The sequence below is a fragment of the Trichomonas vaginalis genome, chromosome IV (assembly GCF_026262505.1).
Source record: "Trichomonas vaginalis G3 chromosome IV, whole genome shotgun sequence".
In the NCBI taxonomy this organism is placed as follows: Eukaryota; Parabasalia; order Trichomonadida; family Trichomonadidae; genus Trichomonas; species Trichomonas vaginalis.
This window is the reverse complement of record NC_067206.1, coordinates 12,935,539-12,948,367: the sequence shown is the minus strand read 5'-3', so window position 1 is coordinate 12,948,367 and position 12,829 is coordinate 12,935,539. Positions and strand designations below refer to the sequence as shown.

The window sequence follows — 12,829 nt, the reverse complement described above, 5'->3', positions numbered from 1 at the left end:
TGGTCTTTTATACAAGATAGAAAATAACGCTAATTTTATTTTTTTTTATTTTTTTATTTTGTATGTAAAGACAGATATGTCAACAACAAGAGAACACAACAACAGTTATAGTCTGAAGCTATAAATGAAGAATACGAGTACATACAGTATAACAAACAGTTACGTCTCATTCGTTCGGTCAAAGATGACATGTACCAAATGCAAAGTATTTTTGACAGCATGTTTTGCTCCAGATACTAAGAAACCACAAGACTGGTTTAGGAACCAAAGCACACAAGAACTTTTGAGCGAAGCACAGCGAGACATACTTTTTTCTGAAAACAGTGAAGAACAGCGACTACGAGAAAAACCGCAGTCGCCAAAACTCTATGAAAAGCGTGAAGAACAGCGAGTAGGTAAAAAACCCCAGTCGCCAAAACTCTATGAAAATCGTGAAAAATTGCCAAACGGTTTGAGAGGATATTATGTACATAGACTTCTTGTAAATGCTGTTGCAATGTGGGCTTCGCCTCGTTATGCTTGGTATATTTAAGACTTCTGACGAAATTCATAGACAAGAACGTGAAGAGATGGAAAACAAGCTTGAAGCAAAAGATGAAGTCATTGAAGCAAAAGACAAAAGCCTTCAGAAGAATACCACGTTCGGTACCAAAAGGAAAGGAAAAGAACTATAAGTATATGATTTACACTGAAGAGATGGAAAATGAAGAAGACAGAGATATGGTTATGTTGCATTTAGTCAGAAGAAAGCAACAAAAGCTTTTACGACCTTGCTAAGATTTACAAATCTGACAGAAATTGGTTCTATCGCGAAAACTTACCGATTTCAATGACACCGAATGAAGATGTGAAACAGATAGTTCAAGATACGTTACCTCAAACACACTATGATATGAAAGGTTGTACAATACTTACCTTCAAAGAAGACTTACCGCTACTGAAAGAAAAAATAACAGAGTATTTTGACAACTTCAAACAAGCAGAGTAAATGAACCATTTATTTTTCAAGCTTGACCCCTCACAATTTGAACTTTGTTTGCGTAGATATGAATTCTGAAAGAAGTATGAGGGTCTTGTATGACTTTATACTTCTCCCATAGTTCATGTCTGTCAAACTTACCTGCCATGGACTCTTTCATAAGTTCCATGAAATCGTCTTCGGACAATCCGGGGAAAAGTATTATGTCAGTAAGTATTCTCTTTACATCCTTACTTAAACTCTTGGCTGTCTGTACACAAATGACAACTGAGATGTTAAAGTGTCTGAGCTTCTTAAGAATTCGACACATGTCTTGTTCTCTGTTCTTTAACAAAGGATGAGAAGCAAAGTCATCTAAGATAAGAAGACATCTATGAGGGTACGTTTTCCAATCGTAAGATTGCAATTTCTTCGAAATGTATTCTATCTCTTTCTGTTTGTTTCTGAAGTGTTTCTTCTCTAATATTCTCTGCATTTCCTCATTTGGGTCTTTAAACTTCGAATTTATATACTCATTTATAGCATTGTACTTCAAAACTCTTCTTTGGTACTTCTTTATCCAATCTAACAACTCAGAGTCTTTTATACATACTAACTTAGACTTCTTTATAATATCTTTGAACGAATTGACGGTTTGGTCAAATTGACCAGAAGTACTACAAATGACAACTAACTCATAGAATGGGTTCTTCTCATCTAGTTCTTGTTGTTGTGCAGCCATTTTAAGATAAGTGAAAGTCTTACCCGACCCAGGTGGTGCAATTAGACCTGTTATACCATTCTGAGCAAATAAGAACTTGTCATGTATAGGCTTTATTTGAGCATTTTCTAACTTCCTCTTGTTCTTGTTTAAAATATTCTCAAATTTTTTGTCAATGTCAGCAAACTTTTTTTCTAACATATTTTTAGAAAAATTAAAATTTTTATCTTTTTGAAAATGTCTAGCGATTTCGCCATCTATATTCGAGACAAGCTTTTCGACAGCAAAACATCTGTAGACCATAAAATCTTACATAGTGTAAACAAGAAAGGTGAATTTGTTCTAAAGTTCTGTTTCTGGGAATATGACAAGAACCATAAAACATTACAAAGAGCAGTCTTAAAATTTGTCAATGACAGACTTGTTGACAGAGATGACGCCGATTGGAAAGATGAAGTCCAACAAAAGTTCTTAGAATGCAAAGAAGACACATGCGCTGTTCTTGAAGATGAAATAGAAAACAGAATAGAAGAGCTATTAAAGGACAAAGAACTTTTACAGAAATATGGTTCGGAGAAGTTTGACATAACTCCACCAGAAAAGAAGAAGAGAGAAAAGAAAGAAAAGAAAGTAGAAGAAGAGAAGAAAGAACCAGAGCCAGAGAAGAAGAAATTTGACATGTAAAAATAAAATTTTATTTTTAGAACATTTCTGGGTCAATGTCAATGTTCTCTTCCTCTTTAGGAGCAAACACCGGCTTAGACTCTAAAATCTTTTTACCCAATTTACCTTGAACTTCAACTATCTTAGACTCATAATATTCATAGTCGTCTGTCTTCTTTGGTTCATAAGGTATAACAAGTTTGTATGCTTTGCCTTCTTTAAGGTTTGAAAACCTTCTGTCAAAACTTTCTTTGACTGCTAACAAACCTTCTATGTCTAAGTCTTCAAATTTCGCACCATTTTTAGTCACAATAGCAAACTTAACCGGTTCGATGTTCCAAACTTTGTCATATGTAGACTTTTCAAAATGGTAGAAGTAAACATTCAAATATGTGAATGGGTCTAGTTCTTCTTTAAGTCCTGACATGTACTTGTTTACTGAGATGAATTTCGTCATCTTTTCTATCGGATAAAAAAATATTTTTTTTAAAATTTACTCAGAAAAATTATTTCTTTCTATATTTGCCATTCCGAACTTCAAAAAGATGTTTTATACCAGCATAGAATTTTTCTCTAGAGCTTGGTCTTATATCGTTTTCATGACAATATTTTCTATATTCTTCATATAAAGCCCTTTTTTCATACATTTCATAAGGACAATCTAACCAGAATAGCGCATATCCATTTTCGTTATCTAGGTCTCTATATGTTTCTTCTGTTTGTAGAATTTCGCTTTCTCTATTTAGTTCTATGTCTATATATTGTGGCTTAAAAAGATGTGGGCAAGAAGGGTCTGGCGCTATGTAAAAAGTTAATTTTTCTGTCATCTTTTCTATCGGATAAAAAATATTTTTTTTAAATTTACTCAGAAAAATTTTTCTTTGTATATACACCATTCTGTACGTCTAAAAGACTTTTGACATTTGCCAAGAATGTTCGTTTAGACGCTGTCATATAACCATACTCTTGACAATACTGTTTATACGAATCGTACAATGACCTTTCATCTAAACACTCAAAGTCAGTTTCATCTATGAACAGTTCATATACACTCTTGTTTGCTTCTAACAATGTTTGTCTCTCTTCGGTATGTGGAATTTGTCTTGGATTGAACTTAGAAATATCTAATGTCATGAAATATGAGAACAAGTGGTTGTAAAAGTCAGATGTTAAAGTTTCTGCTAAGTCGTCAAAATATTCAGTATCTTGCATATGAGAATCTGACGTTCTGACAACTACATATCTTCTGTCAGAACTTTCTAACTTCATCGGAACAGCATTGTTTGAAACCATGACGAAGTTTGCAACATTTTCACAAACTCTTTGGTCTTTATATTTTCTTTCAACAACTCCAACTTTGTCTGTTATAAGACTCTTCAAAGCATCTGAGTTCAAAACTTTTGTTGTATCTATACTTTGAAGTTCATTGCAAACTATAAGTTTCATATTCTCTATTGAGGAGTTAAACTTGCCACAGATGTTTTCTAAGTTTGTCATATTCGGATTCGAATAGCCCTCTAACAGTTTGCATAAGATATCTGTAAAGAAAGTGTTCTTACCAGTTCCTTGTTTTCCAATTATGATGAGAGCAGTTTCATTTTTAGCACTTGGATGTTGTAAGATGTTTGCAAACCAACATAAGATATACTCATAGACTCTTTCGTTTCCATTGCATATAATTTCTTTGACATGGTCTAACCAAGCTTCTATAACATTTTCTTTCCATTCTACTTGTTCATATTTATATCCAGTGAAGATAGAATAGAAGTTTGGAGAAGGTGTATAGAACTTTATACCACGAACTGAAAAATCTTCTAACTTTGACAATAAGATATCCCAAGCATCTAACATCTTCATGCCAACTTGTACAACTTTTATTTCTTAAGTTTCTGTTTACATTCTTGTTCTGAAACTATTGTCGCTTTAGGTTTGTTAAAGACAACATCCCATTCTTTCATGACATAACATTCTGGGGCAGAGTCGACATAAATGACTAAACGTTTCAAATTCTCGACTGCTTTGTTATAGTCTCGAAATGGACACATATTTCTGAATGTTTGGAAGTCATAAAAATCTGAAACATCTATTCTGTACATTTTTATAAAAATAAAAAAATATTTTTTTTTATTCTTGAGCTATTTGTTGCATTTGTTGTTCTTGAGCTATTTGTTGTTGAAGTTGTTCTTGTAATACAATACTTTCACCAGTTGCATCTTCCAATTCGAAACTTTCTGCCGTCATTGACAAATACATAGGACATAAAAGTTTTACAGGAACAAAGTTTGCGTCAACTAAGGTTAAGTTTATGTTTGCTAAAGTGTTTGAGTTTACTAAAGCTGAAAACTCTGCATTCGAATGAACAATAGGCAAACCAGCAGAGAAAGTGTTGTTTATACGCATGAGTATTTTTTGGTCATAGTAGTTTCTGTCGACATTCGAATAACACTTTGAACCTAAGTTTGAAACAATATATAAAATAGGTGTACTTAAAGTCAATGGAATAGATAGACCTTGTATGACACCTTTTCCTGTTATAGGAAACTGTTGGTAGTAAAAACCAGATATAAGTTTTGTATTATAGCTCATATCGTTTATAGTAAACTCAGTCGGACATCCAAACATAATGAAACCTGCTCTAGTTGCAGCACATGTTACATCCGTCCTTAAAGTATTAAATAAGTCAACAAAACCTGTTGGTGGTATATCTGAGTAAGTATCTTCAAAGAAGTATTTTTTACCATTCACAACAACAAAGTCTTCTGGTGTCAAAAGAGCAAAACAGGCTTTAGTCGTCATTGTGTTTTAAGGTTAGTTTACAATATCGTCCTTGAGGACTTTGTAAGTTTGTTGTTATAGAATTATATGACTCAGGGTTTTTAGTCGTAATAGTATAAACCACTATGTCTTCTGCCATTTACATATATTTAAAAGTTTTTCTGAAAGTGGAGAAGAACTTCATCTAAACTTTCACATGGCGTTTTCTTGAAGTTCTCTGTCTAAGAAGTTCAAATATTTTGTAAAGACATAGAACTTTCCTTTGTCTACACGAACAAACAAAACAGGGTCTTTCATATCGTTCAAAAGTGTGTAAAGTCCTTTACATGAAATAAAGTCTATATTATTTTTCTTCAAACATCTTTCAAGAAGTTTTGACATTTTTACTTAGCAAATAAATTTTTAATGAAATGTTGTGGTCGTCAAATATTTTTATGACGTCTGGGAAACTATACTTTAAGTTCAACGTTTCACCTCCTTTCATAACGTATATCTTGTCAATGACATTATAATGAAACACCACAGCAAGCAATGTCGGGTTCTATTTCTTTGATGTTTATATCGTCTGCCTCTGTCAAAAGTTTCAATAGTTCTTTCAAAACTTCATGAGGTGCAATGACATATGAGTTCACTTTTACAGGGTTGTGTTCGACCAAGTTTAACATTATACTAAAGCTTGACAAATCTTCTCCTGAGTTTTAAGTTTGTCTTTAAGTTGTTGGTAGTCGTTTCGAATATCTGCAACAGAACTTAACTCTCTGCTAACTTCAGGGTATGTTGGTTGTTCTTTTACAGGAACAATTGTTATACCATCTTCGTCCTCGTATGGTTTCCCCACTTCAACATCTCTGTCTTTGACATTGACAACAACACTTTGACTGTTTGTTTGAGTTGTGAATTTAACTTCACATCTGCCACCGCCATTAAACCTTTTGAAACACTTACGCTTCTATTTTTCGGAAATGACATTTTACTTAGAATAAAAAGATGGACGTATTTGAGTATCTCTTCGAATTGAAGCAAAACAAAGTTTACACACACAAACAATACAAATACATTGACAGAATAGTTCTTTACACAAACAATGGAAAATGTTATAGAATAGCAATATTTGCTGAACCTAAATATTTTCATAAAGCAAAGAAAGTTGGTATAACTGAAATGGTGAAAGTTCTTGAAGCAGACAAAAATATAACTTCAAAACTGACCGATATTTCTAAAGGAAAGTTTATAATACAATTTTATGTCAAAACTGGCGTACTGTCAATATTTGACGGAGAGAAGTCAGTTCAAGAACAACTTACTGACCTGCTGCCAAAATCTGCTCGATGGAAGCTGTCGTTATGCCAACCTGAGGAGCCCCAGCAGGTTTCATCGAACGAATCTTCAAAAGAGCATCTTCCGTGAAAAGTGCTATTGGTTTTGTAAACTTCTTTGCTTTCAATTCATCTGGACCGTCTCTGTCACCAGTATATTGTATTTGTACAGTACCAACAGTTGAAATACCACCCATAAAGTCTTCTGAGTCAGCAAATGGAATGCCAAGCCAAAGTTTGAACGGTCTCCATTTGTATATTGAGTTTTTTGACCTCCTGTATGAGTCCATACTTTCACATATGGCAAATAGAACTTTGCATTTCAGGGTTAATGGTCGTTGTGAAGTTGTTGTTAAAGTTCATAGCATCTAATGTCAAGTTGTATGACTCATATCTTCAACTGTAGAATATTCTTCTCTTGGATAATATTTGCCATCTATGTTTATATGATATTTAATACCGGGGTTGTAGAAACAAGAATAGTCATTTATAGTTCGTCTGAACAGTACAAAACATAGTATCTGCATGTTTCATTGCAGTTGTTAAAGCAATATCTGTTCTTGCACCTGGTCAGCACTTTGGTTTCCAACTTCACCTGCAAAGTCTTTGACAGATATTTGGTGTATAGGGAACATAAGTGGAACTGCAATATATTTGGCAGCTAAAGCATTTGAAATATCTGGGTCCAACATATAGACTGCAAGTCTGCTTTCTATTCTCTTGCATTCAAATTTTTTCGCATGTGAACTTAACTGGGTCCCAAGCAGTTCCAGCAGCATTGAAATAGTAGTTTACTTCAGTGTTGAAAGTTTGAGAAACCAAAGTCTAAGTCAACTTTGTCTTTGCAAAAGTCGGCGAATGACGTTTGATTTGCTCCCTTTACGTCTGTAAGAGTGAATGGGTCTTGTGTTGGTGCAATGACTAAGTTATTTTTGCTTGGAAGTAAGTTCGATAGAAATTTTTCCTGCCCAGTTTGGCAAGTATCTTAAAAACCTGAAGATGAGGAAAGATGACAAAGGAACTCTAAGTTTCAGTTTTACTTTGGTTACTGCTGCTGCAGTTTTTCCAGAAAGGTCAACATAAACTCCTGGAACGTTAGGGTCAAGTCTTCTTATTTTCTCAATAGTTGCATACTGGTCTGTTTGTTTCTAGCTTGTGGTTGTACTGAGTTTCTCAAAGCGAACCATTCATAGTTTGCCCATGTTACTGTTTGAACTAAGTCAGAGTTAGAATATATCTTATATCCCATGAAAACTTCTGGAGCATATTGGTATCCGACATAGAAAATTCCATTGCAACCTTTCTTTGTCAAGACAACTTGGCAGAAGGTTTTATTTCAATGTCTTGTTCCACGTATAAGAATGAGTTGTCAATAGAAATAATGTGAAACCTGTCGCAAGCAATATCTACTGTTGTTGAAGAACCTTCTCAAACTCACCTACGTTTCCATAAGAAACAGCAGTTGTATATTCGTAAGTTCCAGGAACTATTTCTGACCTTCTAATGGCATTGTCGCATTCGTTTATACCATTCGGAAACATTTCCATTCATGGCATCCAAAACTGTTGGCGTTATATTCTGAGCGGCGTACATTTCATATGTGTAAAAATATAGAATAGTTGGATTTATGTGTCATAATAGAACCCAGTGGACCAAGTTTTACTTTCTTCCTGGCTGAGTTTTTAATCTTCTTTTTCCTTCATTGCCACTACTTTCACTAGATGCAAGTTACTTCTTCACTACTTTCACTTTGTTCTACTCTTCTCTTCTTCTTTGGTGTCGCTTTTGGTAACTTGCCCTCTGCTTCAAGTTGTTGCATCTTTGCCTCATGTTCACCTAGTATGTTGTAAATTTCCCATGTCCTTTTTGCCTTTGGGCTCTGGTCGCCCATCTCAGGTAACCAATATCCTAGAAAGATTTTGTCATAGTTTGTATTTGAGTCTTGGCGTATTGTTTGCATGACTCTTTCCTGAGTTTTCGGTTCAAGCTCTTCAAACAGAGCTTGTCCATATGGAATAAGCTCGTTTCCAAATATATGTTTTTGTAGCCATTCTGGTTTTCTTTCCATGTTACCAACAATATCTTTTGTGAATGGGAAAGCTTTTACCCAATCTTTCAGTCTTGCGTCGTTTATTTCTGTAGTTGGTTTTATTTTGTCAAGGAACATGTTTTTCAATACTAACATTTCATTTGGTACTGTCCATTTGAGTTTTCTTAAATATTCATCCATTCTCGTTCATTGTCTGCAAAGTAAGTTTTTATGACATTTTGCAAACTTTCGTTTGCAAGGTCATGTACAATAGGTTCTCTTCCTTCTATCTCCCTAACTTTCTTTCTAAACTCTTCACCAAATATACCATCTTTATGGTTCTGTGTAGTTCTTTGAGATAAATGTTTTAGAACGTCAGGTGTTATATTTCCATCAGCCATGTTCATTTCATACTGGTTCAAAATATCTGCATCTTTCATATCTTTCAATGGCATTAAAGCCGCGCTTAAAATACCAGCTATATCTGGTTCACCATTCACTTCCATTGCGTCTACAACTTCTTGGAATTGTGGTTGTAAGTTTATGAACCACCTATCCGGATTAGCTTTATGACCCCATCTCATTGTAGTTCCATCGTCTGCAGAAACAAAAGTAGGTTTGTTTCCATCTTGGTTAGGTTCTGAATGAACTTTAAACAATGTTTCATTTCTATATGTTTTGTTGAAATTTAACCTTTTATTTTCACCGAGTTCATCCGAAGATTGAACGTTAAATGCTCGTAAGTAAAAAGGGTTGTTGTATTTGTGTACATTTTCTTTCAGTACTTCCATTCTATGCTGAATATTTTCATCTGGTGTTGGAGTCTTTTGTATGTCGGCAAACATTTTTCGATATTCTTCTACTATGTCAGCCGAATTTTTTTTAGACTCTTGGAAAGATTCCATATTCACCTCATGCTCTTGTTGAGGGTCAAGATTTTTCGGCTGTTCCAAATCTTCATCTAGTTCTGTGAAGTTAGTTTCCAAAGGAGGGACTTGTTCGTTTCCTTCAGGCTCTTCTAGCTGTTGTTGCTGAACTATTTCTTCCATGTCTGGTTGTATCTGAACTTCTTCCTGTGGAGTTTCTTGTACCTCATCTGCTGGCATTTCATATATTCCGAGACCGTTTTTAACAACTTCCCTTTCTAAGTCATCCGGACTCATAAACCTTTCTTCTTTCGTTCCGTCTCTATTTTTTACGCGTTTCATGACGGGAGTTGAATTGTCATTTAGCTCTGACATCAAATATCTCGGAGTAAATTCGTTCATGTCATTTGGATGATATGCTATTAAATCATATCCCTTAGCGAGCTTGTATTTTCCAGGTTTGAAATTATATCCCATTTGGTGCTGAACCATAAAGCTAAATAGGTTCGGGTCAGTATTTCCTCCCTTGAACTTTCTAATAGCTTCTTTATATCTGTCACTAAAGTCAATACTATCTGGGTAACCATAGTCTTCCTTAAGCCTTTTTAAGAATTCTTGGTTTCCTTGTTCTCTACTTCTTTTATGTCCTTGCTCTGTTTGTGGAGGTGGTTGTTGTGCAGGGTTTTGAACTGTTGGTTGCTGTGCTGGTTGTGGAGGTGGTTGTTGTGCAGGGTTTTGAACTGTTGGTTGTTGTGCTGGTTGTTGTTGTTGTTGTTGTGCTGGTTGTGGAGGTGGTGCAGGTGCTGGATTTTGAACTGTTGGTTGTTGTGTTGGTTTTGGTGCATGCCTGTGTCTGTGTCCATGTGACGATGTAAATGTTTTAGGTAGTCCTGGTGCAGGTGCTTCTCTTGGAGGGTTTGGTGGTATATAGGTTCCACTAGCTAGTATATAAGTTCCACCAGCTGGTATATAAGTTCCACCAGCTGGCACATATGTTCCATCTGCAGCATAGTGTCCTACCTGACTTTTCGTTTTTAAGAAAGCATTTACTAGGTCTGTTTTGGTCTGTTGTAACTCTTTTTCTTGACTTTCCACAACAGTTGCTCTAACGGCGTCATAGGCACTTTGAACTGCCTGTCTCGTTGCTGCATCTGTTATTTTCGTCATATTTTGTGCTACTTCTTTTAACTCTTTGTCGAAACCTTCAGACTTCAGTTTCTTTCCAGATGAGAAGTCGTTCACTTGTTTCACCTTACTATGAAGAGCTTCGAAGGCGTTCTTAAAGTCAGCATTTGTTAAAGCTTCATTTGAACTGTCTTCATCCGCTTGTATTTTTGTCCTTATTGACCCTATAAGTTGGGCTGCTTTAGCGTTGGCTTGGGCATCTAACCAGTCATTGTTAGCTTTTATATATTCTGCGCTTTTCATTGCCTTTTGCATAGCCGCGTCGTCATTTTTACTTTCTTGTGCTAAGTTTTCATACTGTACGGTTTGGTTTTGCAACTGTAAAAGTTTTTCTGCCTTTACATTTGCTTCAACTTCTTTTTTATACTCATCGCTATCCATATATGTCTTCAGGGCTTTTTGTTTTATCTCTTCATCTTTCAGTACTTTATATTGAGTAGTATGGTTTTTCAAATTTATGACATCTTGTTCCATTTTTGCTACTTCTGCTGCTTTTTCTGACACTTTTTTTGCATATTGCTCTGTACTTAGTTCTTTCAGTTGTTCTTCTTTCTTCTTTTTCTCTACGTTTAACTCATTGAGTTTCTTTGTGTGTCTGTCGTATTCTAGTTTCTTTTCGTTTTCACTTATTTGCTTCTGTATGTCTATGTTTGACTTTTTGACATCTGATATTTGATTTTTGAGTGAACTCAAATTCATTTGACTTTGAGGGTTATATGCTGTTCCGTCTGCAGCTCCACCATAGCCTGCCATTTTCGCTAAAAGTGCCGCTCTTAAACCTCCACTCTGTGCACCAAGAACTCGGTTTAAAAGCATAGGGTTGCTTGACATTTGTTGCAACATAGTGGGGTCATTCAGCATTTGTTGTTGCAACTGTTGTTGTGGTGTTAGTCTTACTATTGGATGTTTCAATGCTCTCTTCCTCTTACGTATATTCTTACGTATCCTACGTGGCATTTTAAGTGAAGTTAAAAAGCGGCTTTTGACAGATGTTTATATGGCACTTTTTCAGTAAATTCAATGAGGTGAAAAAAGAGGTGAGAAAACAGGTGAGATCTCACCTCTTCACCTAAAATATATTTTTATTGAATTCTGTATAAAATTCTAGTAAAATTTCTTTGTTGTGACACTTTTTTCAGTAAATTCAATGAGGTGAGAAAAGAGGTGAGAAAACAGGTGAGATCTCACCTCTTCACCTAAAATATATTTTTATTGAATTCTGTATAAATTTCTGAGTAAAATTTCTTTGTTGTGACACTTTTTCCGGTTTATAGGACCTCTCTCATATTCTATTTTATCGTATTTAAACTCATAGTCATGTATGTCCTCTAAACTTCATTTATACTAAACATCTTCGGGGCTAGAAGGCACGAAGTGCCTGGAAGCCCCACTACCTTTTTTTTTTTTTTTTTTTTTTTTTTTATCAATACCCTTTTACGATTATTGCTACTTTTTCGAAATAAAATAAATTTATTATCAAAAACCTTTTTTTTTCTTAGTAAAAATAAAAATGTTATTTTATATTAAAGTCTTTTCAGGGGGGTTATACCGTGATATTAGCCTTGTACCGAAAAAAGTGACGGGCAATGCCGTAAAATAATATTTTATTAAAAATTTTTGGTGGAGAATTGGAAAATTTTTGTTGGAAAATTGGAAAATTTTCCTAATCATTTGGACTATAACCTGGCATATTAGGGAGTTTTGTCAACAACTCAGTGCTGGGATCAAGATAGTTTGTAATCCAAAAGTAGAAACGTTCCTTGGTGTCTTGTTCTGGCTTCCTGCAAATCACAGATTTTGCAGGATTCTTCTTAATATTGTCAGAAATTGCGCAAATCATGTCCATCGTCGTCAATTCTTCACCATTGATGTTAAAACGATTTCGATTACGGTAATTTCTTTTCTCTTGCAATTCTTTTTCTGCAGGAGTCAATTCACGAACATACTTATTATGTTTGAGAGCTTCTACAGAACAAGGGCAAAGACCGCAGGCGGCGCAGCATTTTGAACCGTTCTTAATGATACTGATTCTTGCCATGCGCTAATAAATGAGTAGATAATGGCGTAGCGCATCATTGCAGCATTGCTGTTGAACTCTTGCTTCGGTGCCTTAATGTAATCTCTCAGATAATCCGTGAATTTGGACTTTAATCTTTTGGCAATGCCAACATCAAATACTTGTAAAATGTGTGTTGTATGTGCGGGAAGAACAATTAATTTGATGTTGGCACTTGCCAAAAGGAACAATGCCAGAGGATTCTCGCGGCTGGAGTGTCCATCACACACAATGAGAGCAGGCTTGTCACGTATATCTTC

General features: G+C 35.1%; 9 protein-coding genes and 3 pseudogenes across 12 annotated transcripts, besides 2 other annotated features; 2 read left to right on the top strand and 10 right to left on the bottom strand.

The window, feature by feature from the left end:
• Positions 1–9,103: part of a mobile genetic element that runs on past the window's edge.
• TVAGG3_0081160 lies at positions 230–988 on the top strand (annotated as a pseudogene). Its single transcript has one exon. A coding segment is annotated over exon 1 (759 nt).
• Positions 1,005–1,880, bottom strand: TVAGG3_0081150 (protein of unknown function, DUF4106 family; the record flags this gene model as incomplete). Its single annotated transcript, XM_051222035.1, has 1 exon — positions 1,005–1,880. One exon carries the CDS (start codon positions 1,878–1,880, stop codon positions 1,005–1,007), a length of 876 nt encoding a protein of 291 aa, XP_051107021.1.
• On the top strand, positions 1,917–2,363 carry TVAGG3_0081140 (uncharacterized protein; the record flags this gene model as incomplete). The annotated part of the gene is made up of 1 exon (XM_051222034.1): positions 1,917–2,363. One exon carries the CDS (start codon positions 1,917–1,919, stop codon positions 2,361–2,363), a length of 447 nt encoding a protein of 148 aa, XP_051107020.1.
• TVAGG3_0081130 (protein of unknown function, DUF4108 family) lies at positions 2,380–2,799 on the bottom strand (the record flags this gene model as incomplete). The annotated part of the gene is made up of 1 exon (XM_051222033.1): positions 2,380–2,799. One exon carries the CDS (start codon positions 2,797–2,799, stop codon positions 2,380–2,382), a length of 420 nt encoding a protein of 139 aa, XP_051107019.1.
• On the bottom strand, positions 3,204–4,438 carry TVAGG3_0081120 (annotated as a pseudogene). Its single transcript has one exon. A coding segment is annotated over exon 1 (1,235 nt).
• Positions 4,467–4,742, bottom strand: TVAGG3_0081110 (uncharacterized protein; the record flags this gene model as incomplete). Its single annotated transcript, XM_051222032.1, has 1 exon — positions 4,467–4,742. The coding sequence occupies one exon, from the start codon at positions 4,740–4,742 to the stop codon at positions 4,467–4,469; it is 276 nt and encodes a 91-aa protein (XP_051107018.1).
• TVAGG3_0081100 (protein of unknown function, DUF4106 family) lies at positions 6,418–6,723 on the bottom strand (the record flags this gene model as incomplete). The annotated part of the gene is made up of 1 exon (XM_051222031.1): positions 6,418–6,723. The coding sequence occupies one exon, from the start codon at positions 6,721–6,723 to the stop codon at positions 6,418–6,420; it is 306 nt and encodes a 101-aa protein (XP_051107017.1).
• On the bottom strand, positions 8,151–8,600 carry TVAGG3_0081090 (protein of unknown function, DUF4106 family; the record flags this gene model as incomplete). Its single annotated transcript, XM_051222030.1, has 1 exon — positions 8,151–8,600. One exon carries the CDS (start codon positions 8,598–8,600, stop codon positions 8,151–8,153), a length of 450 nt encoding a protein of 149 aa, XP_051107016.1.
• Positions 9,104–9,457: 354 nt separating the features above from the next.
• Positions 9,458–9,820, bottom strand: TVAGG3_0081070 (protein of unknown function, DUF4106 family; the record flags this gene model as incomplete). The annotated part of the gene is made up of 1 exon (XM_051222029.1): positions 9,458–9,820. A coding segment is annotated over one exon (363 nt), but the record flags the coding sequence as incomplete, so codon positions are not given.
• A 113-nt stretch (positions 9,821–9,933) lies between these two features.
• Positions 9,934–10,191, bottom strand: TVAGG3_0081060 (protein of unknown function, DUF4106 family; the record flags this gene model as incomplete). Its single annotated transcript, XM_051222028.1, has 1 exon — positions 9,934–10,191. One exon carries the CDS (start codon positions 10,189–10,191, stop codon positions 9,934–9,936), a length of 258 nt encoding a protein of 85 aa, XP_051107014.1.
• A 748-nt stretch (positions 10,192–10,939) lies between these two features.
• Positions 10,940–11,470, bottom strand: TVAGG3_0081050 (protein of unknown function, DUF4106 family; the record flags this gene model as incomplete). The annotated part of the gene is made up of 1 exon (XM_051222027.1): positions 10,940–11,470. A coding segment is annotated over one exon (531 nt), but the record flags the coding sequence as incomplete, so codon positions are not given.
• Positions 11,471–11,934: 464 nt separating this feature from the next.
• Positions 11,935–12,040: a mobile genetic element.
• Positions 12,041–12,176: 136 nt separating this feature from the next.
• On the bottom strand, positions 12,177–12,599 carry TVAGG3_0081030 (annotated as a pseudogene). The gene has a single exon: positions 12,177–12,598. A coding segment is annotated over exon 1 (422 nt).
• Positions 12,600–12,829: the final 230 nt, after the last annotated feature.